The following is a 15,441-nucleotide window of genomic DNA, read 5'->3' as shown; positions in this document are numbered from 1 at the left end:
GTTTTACTACAGGATCTCAAGGAAGCAGGCCTCATACACATCAATGAAAGGAAATATGAATATGTGGCCCCAGTATTTGTCCACAGTTTATGTCTGGGTGACACAGAAGAAATATTACACTGCAATAAGTATCATCTATTCTATTCTGGTGGTTTACCTAGCACATCATGATTCTCTATATAAGAAGGTGCAAGACTTGAATCAAAATCATCTTACCTCCATACTTTTAAATTCATTGTTATAGCCGTGGTTACCCCTATCACAAAATGTGTAACTTCCATCCCTAAGGAAAAACCATGAAATAGTGTAAATAAAAATGGCACAAATAGAACCAGTTCATAATAGTCATCCTGACCCACTGGACTTGGGATCATGTCTTAAGAACTGACTCTGGCATTATACTGTAGTACTTTTTGCTCATCCAGTGTTCACATATATGAAGACCTCTTCTCCTGTAACAGATACCTATGGACAGAAATAAATAGTTCTAGGTAGCTACTGAGTGTACAGTGAATCAATGTTTAAAAAATAAATTGAAAAAATCATGATTTTTGAACTGAAGCTTTCACCTAGCTAGAATTTGCAGAATATGTGTAATCTGTTTAGGAAGATTTCCTCAGTTATGTTCTGTGGCATCTGCTTTTTAACAGAAAACTTCTAATGGGAGACCTCCGCTGTTAGCCTCTGTGGAACAATACAAATAAGACTGCAAGTGATTTTGCCTTACAAGACAGTGCATTTTCATCACGGGTTCTAAAGGGTGAAGGAGAGATGTGGATGTGTGTGTTATAGAACTAAAAACATGCCAGAATAGTCTGATTTATAATGACTAACACTTGTTTTAATTTACCCATTGCTGAGATACATGGAAAGACAAAGAGATAGTCATCCCATACTGATCCAATGCACAGCTGTCAAGCACATGTATCCTGTTTTCAGAGGCACAAGAACATCTAAGCACAATTTTTAAAAGCGTGAGTATGAGATTTTTCAGTGGGCATCTATTTTTATATGTCCAGGACAATTATTTGGTTGCATCAAAACAATCAAGTCATATACTGATCAGGCATTTTCTATTATTTGAATAGTCTTGAAATTCCAAGTCAGCCCATGCTCCTCCTACTGTAATGCTGTAGCTCAGTATATACAGTATTGCTACTAACACCACAGGCTTCGCATTGAGTTTTCAAAGCCTCAGAGGACTAAGACTTCTCTGAACTCCTCTTGACCTGCTATTTTTTTATTGGTTAGCTCTTACAGCAATTTTTTTTAATGACAAGGTGGTTATGTCTAACTTGTTATCAGCTTATCTTTGCACAGCAAAGACATCGTTGTTGCACAGGCAGCAGTAACGACTAGTTATTCTGTGAGACCCCAAGGCTAAAAACAGCTCACTGATGATCAATTAAGGAAATACAGATCTGGAACTGAGCAAAGCCAGACTTAGAGGTAAAAAAGAGAATAAAGAACAAATATCTAACACGTGCAGAATGCATCATATCTAGTGAACTGAGGTGTAATGCTAACTTGCAGGCCAGTGAAGAATAAGCAAGTTGTAGTGTTAGCATACATATAGGAAGGACTCCATTCAGATCACAGAGCAAGGAAGAAGAAACATCATAATATTCTCCCGATGAAGGACTCATAATGATGATTACTGCCATATCCACACATTCACCACATTGAAGCCATCAACCTTAGGACCCAGAAGTGGTGGAAGAGTGACTGTAACACCAGGAAAAGGGCGAGATACTGGGAAGGCTTTGTATAACAATTTTAATTGCAATATTTTTGAGACTTTTTGTGTGTAGTATTCATTTATTTTCTTTTTTCTTCCTTTTTTTTTTCCTGTAAAACTTTGATCTGGAGTGATGATTATTCTTTTTATTAGACTTAAGATTTGAATCACACTAATAATGCATTCTTTTTACATATAATAAGATTTTAAACATAAGAACATGGAAATGTAACAAGTCTAAAACAAAATATGAAATGAGGCATCTGAAGGAAATTAAAAGGATGAGAATGGGATGAAAAAGATAAGGTAACAGTCACATAAATTAAGTTACCTCACAGCCAGCCACTGTCGATCCACCAAAAGATGAACTTTATCAATACGAATATTGTTAGCATAGTGGAATCGTTTTGGCAAGTCAGGCGTCAGATAAGGCTTGAAGTGCTGAGGGGATCTTTTGCACTGTGCAAAAGGAAAGAGCTCAGTCATGAGCTTTGCTCAGCATAAAAATAAACCCACCATTCAACATTATCACAAGCATCTTAGTGACAGGAATATAAGCAGAAAGCATATTATTCACAGATAGCTTCTTGGATAACCTGCAGATCTCATTTTTGGCCCAAGAAGCAATGGAGGAAAAAAGCAGCTTTTTTTGGAACAGTTTGAAAATATACTGCTATAACATGTATAGCAAGTTCACAAATACTGTGGTAAAATACTCCTAAGGGTGAAAGATATTTAGTAGTAGCATTTAGTCTGTATGTCCATACTAAGGTCACTGGCATCTAGTATATAAGATTACACTTTACAAGAGAAATTTCCTGAGCAGCTTATTTCTGTCACCTTCTATACTTTACCATTCACAAAATAACAAAGAAAACAAAGTACACGTAACATAGCACAGTCTAGGGTTTTCGTTTCAAGGCTGAACATGTACTCTTATGCCATGTAAATGTCCAGTGCTCAGCTGTTAGCTAAAAGCCTTAGATTTCACATCCACATTTAATGTGTTATTGTAACTATTGTGTTAGCAGGCATGCCATGAATGAGTTTGGCATTGAGAGCCTAATGACAACCATATGAGATACTGCAAAGATTAACTACATGTGGCCATCAGTAGCCATTCCAGCTGGCTGCAAGCATCATGGCAATGTTTCAGAAGTGTTGCTCCTGATCAGGAATCCAGCACTGGGACAACACAGAACATCTAAAACGCTGAGGGAAGAGCTGCTATGAAGCTGGGTAAACCACCCCCCCAAAAAAAAAGTTTTACCACACCAACTGTCCAAACTATAGCATACTTGGAGTCTGATCTGACATTTTCACCTCTAAGTACTAGAATTGTATATTCTATACAGAATGACATTAATGTGAAATGAGAGTAAATGTGCCTGAACAGTCACCAAAGAAGCACAGTGGAATCCAGGAACATGAAAAATAAGGATTCAATGGGCTTGCTAGCTCAGGAGAGGTCATTCTACAAAGGATAATCTAATTAAAAGGAAAATTAAGGAAATCAACGTACATTATGACTTTATGTCCATTGATTAGCAATTAATATACAATATACAACTCCCTTCTCTGCCCAAAACTCTTGTTCTAAGAACATGAAAGGGACAAAATACACTATTTATGAACAGAAAGGGGAAGCGGAAGTATCCTGATACTAGGCTATTCCTGTAAGACACAGATGTTACTGTTACATCTCTGTAACTATTAGCAGTTGCAGTTTCAACTAGAGTTGAGAACATGCAAATTGTGCTGTTCCCCTCACATACACTCTTGAATATGACAGGCTCCACATCACACGATGGCGTAGGGGATGTAACACTGAAAAAGCTCCTTCTGCTATTCCCAACCACGGATATACTACTCTCACCTCTGCTTTGGATGCTGGGGAATAAGGGACGTGTTCTTAGGTATTCATAATCAAGAAAAAAAAAAAAAAAAAAGTAAAAAATCACTGCCTTTTGGACTTCAGTGGCAGGCAAAAGCTACCTGCAATATTGCACAACTGAGCTGTTCAACAGTTTAAAGGAAGACCTCTAGTGGTGGTTTATCAGAAATATACGCAGCTGAAACAGCTCAGAATTTTTCCAAGCTGATAGAATTTATTCTAAAACTATCAGAACATCTGTCCACTGCTTGAACTAGGACTAGTCACAGAATAGAAAAAAAACTGGCAATGAAGGAAAGAAGGGAAAACTATGACAATACACAGAGAGCAAGCAGTTTAAATGTTTAACTCACTGTAAATCATAAATGCAAATAAATAAAAAAAAGACAGCTTTCCTACAAGCATTTTAGTTTGCCCACCACATTCATCCTACAAGTAATAATGTATATCTTGAACACTAAAAAAGAAAAAAAAAAAGAAAAAAAGAGCCAGCGAATTATCTATCTAAAAAAGTATAAGAAAAAAATGCATTATCACCTTTCCTTAATAGAAATAGGCTTGGTCTTCCATGTTTTGCCCTCTGTTCTGTACTCTCTTGTTTGCACCCTTCAGAGCTCAGATGTCACGGAGTGTACCCACAAGGAGCAATGGTCTACACGGGAGACACCAACAAGCTTGCACCTGCCCTGAAGTCTACATCCATACAGCATGGCAGAGATCCAAGCAGAACTACTGGTATGAGGCCCAGTGGTAGTACAGCATACCTGAAAGTTCTGTGGTTACCTAAGTGAAATGTCATAAAAGATCCTCAAATAGCCATACTGCCTCATGCCAAAGGTTAATCTTGCCTAGTACTCTGTTTCCATTCAGATCTCCAGAATTTCTAGAATCAGATACTTAAAGTTTGTAAGAACAACTGAAGTATTGAATGAACCTTCTTTCTTGTACCTGCTCAGTTTTCTCTAGGCTTCTTAAGTCAGAGGTTGCTTGTGGATCACATTTAATAGCCCTTACAGGCCTGTCCCCCATTAATTTGTCTAAAATACTTCCTTCCTATTTATATTTCTAGCCTCTACAACACCCTGTGGCAATGTGCTCTACAGTGTCATTATCTGTTTTGTGGTAAAGTTGCTTTAACGTAGTGTGGGTGCAACACTTGTGGTCCAGAGCTAACAGATACCTATTACCTAAAGCATCTCTGTGTTGTATTCTGTTCTATAATAAAGATACACTCTTCTTTCTCCACGTGAAGTCAGCCACTTTTTTCAAAGTGAAGTACAGAAGACTCTTTTTCTCTGAACAGAGATTCCCCATGGCAAACTTTTGTGCACCATCTTTGAATAACTTCCAGAACTGCTTGCAATTGTACACTGGAATCAAGACACTATTTAAACTGGCACTGTAGCCTCAGTTTTTCACAAATTGTGCTTTCTGATCAGATTCATATTAAGAGGAACTACATGGAAAAACTATGAAAATATTACTCACTGTGAGGTTTTTAACAGTTCCTTCCGAGTCAACTGTTAAAAAGAAAAGAGAAATTTACATACATTTAAACAGCAGAAGGTCCAAAGGCTCATGAGAAAAATTTCAACATGTTTTTTGTCTGTAAAATTGAATTTCTTTATTATCCTGTGAAGATTATGGTAACCATAACCTTCCAGGGGTAGGAATGGTATGTTTCCAAGGGTAACTGTCTGTCAGTGTGATACCCTGTGGAAATACCTAGTACTTTGGGTACATCAAGACAGACTGTAGAAAGCTGTCATGGTACTGACTGCCTACACCTAAAGCTGACACATGATCAGAACCAAATTTTCTTCTCCCACCTAACCTCTGTTGGAAGTATAAGCTTTTTTACATTAAACTGGACCTGGAGCACTTGTCCTGTATTCCACTTCCAGTGGCAGTCACAGAGACAAATCCAGTCTGTCTTAGTACTTTCACCTTCTACATTTTCAAAGAGTGACTTTAACCTTTTGACATTAGCTTTTTAAAAAACAAATCTGAGCACTTTACAGAAGGAAAAATCCTTCAGAAAAAGTAAGACTGTTAGAAGAAATGAGGCAACAATTATATTAAGACATATACAAAATATCATTATTCTTTCCACTGCTTATTACTCTGCTCCTGTCTGACTTAGACTGTCTTCTATGTAAAACAAGGAAAGTCTGCTTTATGCTTTATAAATATTGTGCCTACAAATATAAATACAATTAGAAAAGCTAAGTAAAACATACAATGGGATCCTATCTCTTATTTGAGATTTGCAGAAATTATACCTTTTAGAATACTTTATGAATTATATATATGCTCACTAAACAGAGAGCTTCCATGCTTTACCTCTTTCCATTTACTTCCTTGATACAGGAAGTTTGGGGATGTTTTGGTTTTGGTTTTTTTTTTTTCCTCAGTCTGGTACCACAGTATCTGTTCTGAGTCAGAGTCAGCTCACATGGTTTCAATTTTCTGTTCTTTTGAGATACCAGCCAAAGGGCTCAACTAACTCTTGGATTCCACTGTGCTAAGATTCAGATTTTGTAACTTTGTACAGAGTTAGAAATAGTCATTGCTTCAAAAAGACTGATTCTGTCAATGTTGCACAAGGAATTTATGAAGAGCAATGCACTTACAAAAGACCTGAAGTTCCAGTTCAAAACAATAAAACTAGCTTTACTTACGTCCTAAGCTCCTTAAGTAAAACTTTCCACATGCCAAGAAAATGTCAGCATCTGCAACAAGTTTTTCTAATCTTCAATGTCATCTAAAGAGGTCATTCTTGCAAAAAAACTCCCAGCTTCCATGGATGTTTAAGCCAGGTTAAGGGAAATGGAAAGCTGTTCACTCTGTTGATTATTACTGATTATCCATTTTCCCTATTTATTTATTTCCTGTTATACTGAGTTTGCAATCCCAGAATTGGTCCACACTTACAGGTAAAATAGTCCTTTGGAACATTTCTTGCTCGAATGCGAGCTGCAGGCCCAGCATATATGTAGAAATCAATCTGTTTGAAGTAATTAGTCATATATTCTAACTGTCTGCAGTAGGTCATCTCCATCCCTAAAGGACAACATAGAAACAGTTATTTTTTATATACAATATATGGCAAGGAAGATGCAGTGAATTACAAAATAGATTAAAACTAGTAAGCACACATATTACACAGAGGAAGAAAATAATGACTCAGTAAAATTAGATTGAAAAAATAACTATATACCATGATCAGCTACAACAATGAGGTTTACACATTTGTGCAGGTTTCTTTGTTTAAGTCCATCCATTAGCATCCCCAGTGCTTGATCTGCTATCTGTAAGGCTTTGATTACCTGTGAAATAAACCAGTTTCATTAGAATTTTTCTTATTTCAAGTTCTTGCTTAAATACAATCATAGAAGTCTAAAAAAAGTGAGCTTTTCTGTCAGTTTTCAGTTTCTTAATATTGTTTCTTCTTTTCTTTTTCCATCACTACTAGAATATAGATGCACGGAATTCCACTACTCTACCACAGAATATGTGACTTAAAAAGTGACAAATAGTTTTTTTTCTATTACCTTAGAAAAATTGAGCTTCAAAAAATGTTTATTGAAACAAAAAAAAAATCAACACATTCAGATCAAATTTGTTCCTCACTCCAAAATTTATATAAAATATCAGATTTATAACATTCAATACAATTTTTATTATAGTATGAGCAAGTCATTTTATGAACAATAAGCAGTGCTTCAAAAATATTTACAGGCATGTATTGCCTGTAAGACCAGGGGGGGCATCCAAGAAAGCATGGTGCCCTTCTCTCATGTATACATTCTCCTTCCTACAGAAAACCATTAACCACCACTTAAGTAATACAGGAGAAATTCAGCACAACCCACCCTACAGCCACTCACAGAGGATGGCTATTCCCTAAGATGGCACAGCTGTAAGTCCTACAGCCAGAACGACAGCTGATTGAATCTGAGGACTCCATGTCTGAGCACCTGCACCCTTCTTGTCCCCCTAACTCTGCTGCATTCTCTTGAATGTTTTGTGTGCAAATAATACAATTGCATATACAGTAATGGGGTTTTAAGTCCTTTATGTACCAAGAGACATAGAGTTCCCTTTCCAATCAGGGAGCCTAAAGCTATCCAATAAAGATCAGTTTTTCTGTCCTTGTCCACTGCAACAAGGTCTTTTGCTGAAGACCATTTTCAAATATATTAAACAAGATCATTCCAGGAAGGAGGTGAGGTGATATGAGGAGTCCTAAGCTCCTTAAAGACTGAATTTTTTCCTACATGCAAGAAAAAAATGTACTATTTTTGAGTTACAAATTAACAAACATTGAAGTACAGTGTTAGGAATAAATAAAAGAGAGTTTTAAGGATTTGCCAGGCCACATGTTTCCAAATACCTCTTGGCAATAACCTTGAAGTTCAGTCTAAATATAATCATTAATATTATTGCTAATCATATCATCTGAAATTATTCTCTGCCGGTCTGTTTGGTTTACACCTCTTTTGATTCACACACAGTGTTGGAATCATAAAAATGGGCTCAACCACAAGCAAGAGTTCTTAATAAAACTTCAAAAAACAGTCACAGTAATTTTTAATCTACTCTCCAAATGTTTAAGTTGGTTAAGTTCACAGTACAGCACCATTTTTAGGGCAATTTAGGCTAAGAAAAACACAAAACCTACTTACACCACCACTAACTGGTCCAAATGAATGTCCAGAAGAATCTGGTTCATCAATATATAAAGTATAGAAATCAGGCCTGAAGTTAGAAATAATTAAGAATGGGATATTATGAGAATTTGGAGATAACATTTCAAAAGAATACTTTCATTAGAAAAAAAAAAAAAAGAGACTTAAAAGGGAATTATGAATAACTTCTTTAAAACTTAAGAAAAGCCCCTACAGAAAATATAATAATTCAGTTTCCTCTGTGTTTTGTAAGTAATCAACATGGACTATTTGAAGCTACAATTTCAGAAACAATTTTCAGAAACAGTATCCAGTGACTTTATTTGGTATTCAGAAATCACTGAAAAACTTCAAGACCTCAGCAGAGCAAGCTGTTCCTTTCTGAGATGTAAGCAGAACTACCACCTAAAGGATCTCTTCCTGATTAAGCAGTGAGATTCTAAAGAGCATCTCCTAATTGTAAATACATTAGGAAATTGTTAACAAATCACCATATAAAAGATTTCACTTGATAACATCACAAATTTGAGCACCACAGTCAGTGGTGACATCTACCTTTCATCCTGAATTACTGCCTGCAATTACTTTCAGATATTTAACCTTTCTTGTGCCAAATCTTTCATATAAAGTCTCTCATTCATACATTTAAACAAGAAACTGAACGTTCTGTTCCTCTAGACCATGCACCATGAAAAAAGACACACCAATAAAACTTATACAACAGTACATCCCATTCAGATACGTGCTCACTTTTTCATCTTTTGTATCTACAATCCTATCTTACAACTGGTTAGCTAATACTTATACAACAGGCTTAAGTTCAGCAAATTACCATTTGAGATCGTGAGGAAGATTCCATATTTCACAAACACCAATAGAAATTTCAGTGGCTAAGCATTAAAACCTTTCTAAGTGATAGTCTTACAACCAGTGTTACCTCTCAGATTTGGTATAATCAAGCCATTTCAATATTTCTGAAATTCTCTCTTCATATGTAACCGAACTGGGGGGGGGGAAAAGATAACAATGTTAACAAGGCTTTTCTGATAAGCCCTTCTAATTCCAAGATACATAGAAAGTGTCCACTGTAGTCACATAGTAAAGTCACAGACTGGGATTTCAAGAATGGTCCATCTAAAAAAGGTACCAGCAATCAATTTTATTACTCTCATTTTTTATCAAATGTAACTCACTTTTAATGTTAGATTAGACAGATCCTTATTTTGCAAACACAAACGTGATGTTGGTGGCATACTCATGTATTTATAATGAAATGCATGCAAAAAAGATTTCAAGTTCTGGACATAAACCTGAAGTACAAGTTCAAATAATTTTTATTCTTTCCAGCAAGTATAAACCTTGGACTTTTATAGTTTAAAAGCAAGTAATGTCTTCAGCAAAATCTTTGTGACACCATGCTTTGTCTCCTATGAAGGAATTCACCCATTAATAACTTTGCTTCCCCCCAAGTCATGCATAAGCTTTATGTTAATAACCTACACTACTCACATGTTTTCTGAGTACCAATCCCACACATCAGTGCAAATCCTTTGTTAACTACAAAGACTTACAGTTATACAATTGCTTTAGATTATTTTTGTAAATGTGAAGAATCATGGACCTTTACTAAAATCATCATGAAAATGTAGAAATAATTTACTAATATCAATGCTGTCCATAAGAAAAAAAATACTATGAAGGTAATTGCTATATTTTCATGTGTGACCTGTGAATTAACTAGAGAAAACATACAGAACTATGATTCAGCAGCAGTGTGCACATTATCACACACCCAACCAAGACCAGAGGGAATTGATCTAGAGCCTATCTTCCTTCAGTCTTCAGAGGCTTCCCTGTCCTGCATCCTCTTTGCCATTAGTTTCTGCCTCTTATATCCTCTTGCCATGGCTTCCAAGTTTGTGTTCATTATCTTAGGGTATATGTTATCTGAAATCTTATTCTCAGGTACAAGTATTTTTAAAGGGCTATATAGTAAGTGTAGATTTTATGTGTGGAAATATGGTAATCCTTGGTACAGCTTAGCAGTGGCTACTAATCAGTTATAGGATGCTTTCCTAGTGGGAGATGAGAGGTTTGCAGTTGGCTGAAACTTTCAGAACTGTCTAGGAGAGCAGAATATACAGTACCCTTTGACTTTTTCATTGTGAATCCCCTAAATGGTTTTGAAAAATTCAACTAATATTGGTAGTTCTGTGGCAAAACCAGGATGATGTGACATGGCACGTATCTCTCAGACTGTTGTTTAAAAACCTTAAATTTCATTTCCTTCAACTGTCGTACAGCAATTTGGATTTTAGGAGTAATTTTCAGGAATCTACTACAAGCCCTGTAAAAACTTACCTGTTGAATACCCTGTACAAGTTGGGGTATGTTTCATTAATCGGAACATCAGAGCCTGGCCAAAAGAAGGTGCCTGCTTTCAAATTTTGGTACATTGCTGTCAGCCAGATCTAGAGTAAAGATATAAACAAATGATTTTATGGCATTTACACTGCTGGAGGGCCTCAGATCACCAAAGTAAAAATACATAATTGCATCAGAAATATGGGCTGCAGGCATGCATTTCTCTTTCTTTCACACATCACACAGTTGCTTAATGACCATATGTCATTAGCGGTTTGTTTTCTACACACACATTCTGAAGAAAAATCAGTAGCAACGAAGCCAGTATGTTGCCATTTCTTGGGTATTCTCAGCCTAGGAAAAAATCATATAGGTATTTCCGTAATTGGCAAGGAGTAGTAATCTTTCTTCCTGTAGTAAATGCCAGTGAAATGGATCACGAAGATGGAAAAATGGTTCAAAGCCGTGTCAGGGATGTTCAGGCTTGACATTAGGAAATATTTCTTTATGAAGAGGGTAAAGGAACCAGCTTCCTAGAGAGGTGGCCAATGTCCCAAGCTTGTCAATTTTTAAGAAGCATTTGGACAATGCCCTTAATGACATGCATTAACTTTTGGTCAGCCCTGAATTGGTCAGGCAATTGGACTAGATGATCATTATAGGTCCCTTCCAACTGAAATTATTCTATTCTATTCTAAAGATATGGATTCTAGTTATATGACTTTATTATAAGAGGGAATATTTCTATTCATTTTAAAGAGTGCAGCTGTGGTTCTCTTACAAACCTGATGAAATCCTTCATGAAACAATAGCACCAAAACCTGGGTACTTGAGTATACTGTAAACATGACTACATGGACACACAGAGATATATACACATACAGACACATGTAAATAAATATATAAATGTAAACTAAGTAAATACACTATATACTACATGTGTATTTTTTATATTTTGTACTGTTATCACAGCTTGATATTTCTAGTAAATAAATAATATTAATCATAATTATAGGTACAATCAGGGTAGGTTGTTTTTTTATGAAATGTGCCATACATTATCTATAAGTGTTAATTCTGCTGGAAATTAAGATCTTTGCTATTCTTTTCATTGCTTTTATATGCCTGGACTTTGTAAGTGTATTTGTAAATGGATATAATCTGGAAGTAGATTTTCAGATTTAGTTTTGTAGCTAGTTGTCAAAAGAGAAGCAAAAAATTACCACACAATAAAAGCCTGTCAAAAATTTACTGTGGCTTCCTGCGGCAAGAGATCCATCCCGATACTAGGCAGAATATCTAAGCCTTTTTTACTAACTGCAACATTAAGTGACATTTTTAAGTCTTGGAATTATCATTTTAAGAGTTCTTTTACTTTGATAAAAAGCAAACTGTTTTTGTAGGCAGCCTATAATACAAAACCTACAGGATATTTAGCACATACTGCAAATATATCACACAACTTTGCATTTTATTCTATTTTTGTTTTTTTTAATAACAGTACATGAGCCACTCTAGACATAAAGCAATACCATGATGAGAAATAAACCTACTGGCTGCCCCTTCCACCATGAAGGTTTGAATTTTTCTGTTCCCGAAAGTGAGAAATGCTCGTTCAAGTGTACATCATACATGTTGTTATCAATAATGCCATGAGATTCTGGATACAGTCCCTGCAAAATGAAAATGAACAAAAAAAACCTGCTGAGTCTTGAAATCAAATGGAGCCTAAACTATGTTGCAAAACACACTATTGCAGTGTTGTAACTATTTTTAGGGCTGTTTTATCACAGAAACTGAACATGCTTTCCTAACTCACACAGATCATCAGATTCCTGTCAAGATCCCTTGATTTTCTCCATTTGCTCCCCAGCCCAATTAAAACCTGATGTGCTATAGATTAAGTACCATATGTGTCATGTGGCTATATATCAGCTCCCAAACCCATCCTAAGCCACACTTCTATCAAATGGCTGTGTCCTCACACGTGCTCACTTATATCCAATTGAACTGTCAAAGATCAGGAATAACTGTTTCACAGGCCGGAATCAGATAGCATACATATATAGCCACATAGATCACACCTGTATGTACTATCTCAGCATATTCCTTTTGTTTTTTACTCCTATAGCTTAAATTCCCATGTCCCACAAAAAGATTGGCACCACAAAATTATTTCTGTCATCCAGGTAATGAAAAGAAAAAATAGAAAATTCTCACTTACTGTTACAATAGTATAGTGGTTTGGGAAGGTTTTGGTGGGGTAAACAGCTCTCATATATTTTGAATGCGTGCCACATGTTTCTGCAACAAATCATGGAATTAATATAAATTTGCTTTTTTTTTTTTAAATTTAGAACTAACAGTCTTAAAAACAAACAAACAAACAAATCACCACAGTTAGTTGCTGTGGTATTAGAGAAGTGTGACTCCAAATGAAGACATGTACATTCTGGTGTCTGTGACCCAGACCTACCATCCCACTGCAGTCAGTGGACCCTGGACACTCAATTCAGCTGCCTAAAGCCTAGATGCTTAGGGACATTTGTGACATTTTTAATGACCTTGCGTGGCCTTCAGATGCTGCTCCTAAATCCTGTCTGCCAACCCAAATGAGTGTCTCAGATATTTCTGAGATCCAAAATGGCACTAGACATATATGTTTATGCAATAAGACGGAAGCCTCAGGTCACCCCAGGCAAGATATTCTGCAGAGCTGTGCAATGACCAGAGGCATGGGAAGGAGTCAGTTGCTCAAGCACCAAGTCCAGTGCCACTTAAGATACTGTCAGATATCCAAGACATCTGCATGAAAGTTGGCGGTTTTGATGCAAGATCACTGAGAGATCTGTGTCCTCCTGACAGCTGCTGAAGGCCACCTAGGACGCCATAGCAGTCTGAAGTGTTAGAAACATAGTGTTGGAAGAAGGGTTTGCCGGAGTCAAGAGGATGCTCAATATGAGTTATGCATCTTGCTCAACTTTATTAGTTTCTAACACTACTTATATAGAACCGATACACATGCATATTCGTAAAGCAGAAATATAATTGGTTAGTAGTCTCTAAAACGTGCGCGGTTCTCACACCCCTAATTATCATGACTAAAATAAGCATTTTATCCATGTAGCTAATTGTGTTGCTGTGCTTCAGCCTTGTAGTTTGTTACTCCCTATTTTCCCATACCGGTCCCTATCTTTCTTGGCCCTGCACCTGCTTTCCCAGCAGCTGTAGCTTGTTACAGCCACGGCCTGTTGGCACAGCATAATTACTTGGTCTCAGGATTCAAGAATAGCTCAAGGCTACCTTTCTTGTTAACTTCAGCACAGCAACTTCAGTACAATTCTGATTACAGGCCTATGCTAATACCACGCCTGGATTGTGCAGATCTTCAGAGATTCTAAGGCCATGCTTCTGCAGCCATTCTTCTACAACATAGGTTAATGCAACAATCTGTCCTGTAGCACCCTCTGTCTGTCGGTTGAGCTGGCTTGTTCTCTGAGCTCATGCACTGCACTGCACTGCACAGACTGTACTAACCATAAACACACTGACTACAATGAACGTGAACACATCTCACATGCAGTCACCTCCAAGAATGTATCTAAATGTAGGTGGCCTGCTCTGGAGTGAATCCCACCCCAGGTGTCCTACCTTTATCTCTAAACACTGTACCACTTTTCAGCAATCCAAGGCACTTACCATGCCCAAACACCTGTAACATCTAAATCCAGTGTAATATCCAACTTACTCAACCACAAAACCAAGGTGTGAAGACTGGAAGATGTCTTAATGCCATTTTTAATCTAACTTGCGTGGAAAAACAGTTCTGTATTAAGCTGAGTCAGATGACTACGCACAAACACACTTTATACTTTGATGTACAGCATTTCAGTCAAAGAACAGAAACTGATTTTAACTAAGGAAGCTCAACTACACAATGAAAGGCCAAAATTTTGTTCAACAAAACTGTTCTGGTGTAGTATAGAAAAAAAGGCTTAAAGAGTGTTTAAAGACGGGCTGGAAAATGGACAAATAAATGAGAAAATCAACATAATTTTTGATGGATTTCTCTTAAAGGGTAAAGGAGCTGCATTCATAATGTACATATTCTAGAACAACTAGCTTGATTAGCTCTACTGAAAATCCTAGGTTAATGGACTTAATAGAGAGAAAATATTTTATGCTACAAATCAATGTCACTTTTTTTTCTTTTGCAAACAGAGGAATTTCCCTTTCCTTTCCACTATCAATTTCTGAGAATAATTAGCATGAATATGTATAATCAACTGTTAAAATTGACTACAAATATAAGTAATGCTGAATTACACTTCTTTGTGTTTGAAAGGATTTCCTGGATAAATAAACATAGCATGATTTTCATGCCTTTTGTCAATTTGGCACTTCCTTTTAAGTTGTTTCAAAAGACTGGAACTTAACACTGACTTCTGTGAACATGATTTCTTCACTGACTCAAGTTTCTTCCAAAGTCAGAATGACATCAAAGAATAAAATCTTTGCGCAAGAAGTCAGGTTTGCACACTGCTTCAAGTTCAGGCTTATGGACACTCTCATTATCCACAAACAAGATTGTTAGTTATTCAGTAAAATGTAGTACTTCGTAACAATCATGTGAAGTTTTCAAATGAGCACAATAGAAACACGATATGATATATTCAGAACAAATACAAACACTGTCAATTTAGACTATTACTGCTGAGAAGAAAAAAATAAATATGCAGACATTTTGTCCAGGT

The 15,441-nt window shown here is 36.4% G+C and overlaps 1 protein-coding gene across 3 annotated transcripts in view; it reads right to left on the bottom strand.

The window, feature by feature from the left end:
• ENPP3 (ectonucleotide pyrophosphatase/phosphodiesterase 3) overlaps positions 1 to 15,441 on the bottom strand; it is a 42,776-nt gene that overhangs the window by 14,395 nt on the left and 12,940 nt on the right. For 2 of the 3 annotated variants that reach the window (XM_037391295.1, XM_037391298.1), the window contains exons 7-16: positions 12,912 to 12,991; positions 12,241 to 12,360; positions 10,685 to 10,794; positions 9,261 to 9,326; positions 8,321 to 8,393; positions 6,853 to 6,961; positions 6,567 to 6,695; positions 5,121 to 5,152; positions 2,070 to 2,197; positions 217 to 283 (exon numbers count right to left, since the gene is read on the bottom strand). In XM_037391295.1, the coding sequence (XP_037247192.1) occupies positions 217 to 283; positions 2,070 to 2,197; positions 5,121 to 5,152; positions 6,567 to 6,695; positions 6,853 to 6,961; positions 8,321 to 8,393; positions 9,261 to 9,326; positions 10,685 to 10,794; positions 12,241 to 12,360; positions 12,912 to 12,991 (914 nt within the window). The remainder of the gene's footprint in view (positions 1 to 216; positions 284 to 2,069; positions 2,198 to 5,120; positions 5,153 to 6,566; positions 6,696 to 6,852; positions 6,962 to 8,320; positions 8,394 to 9,260; positions 9,327 to 10,684; positions 10,795 to 12,240; positions 12,361 to 12,911; positions 12,992 to 15,441) is intronic. The other variant, XM_037391297.1, reaches the window with a different exon arrangement.

This window comes from Falco rusticolus, chromosome 6, assembly GCF_015220075.1.
Source record: "Falco rusticolus isolate bFalRus1 chromosome 6, bFalRus1.pri, whole genome shotgun sequence".
Classification (NCBI taxonomy): domain Eukaryota; kingdom Metazoa; phylum Chordata; class Aves; order Falconiformes; family Falconidae; genus Falco; species Falco rusticolus.
The sequence above is the reverse complement of the archived record's forward strand: the minus strand, read 5'-3'. Positions and strand labels throughout refer to the sequence as shown.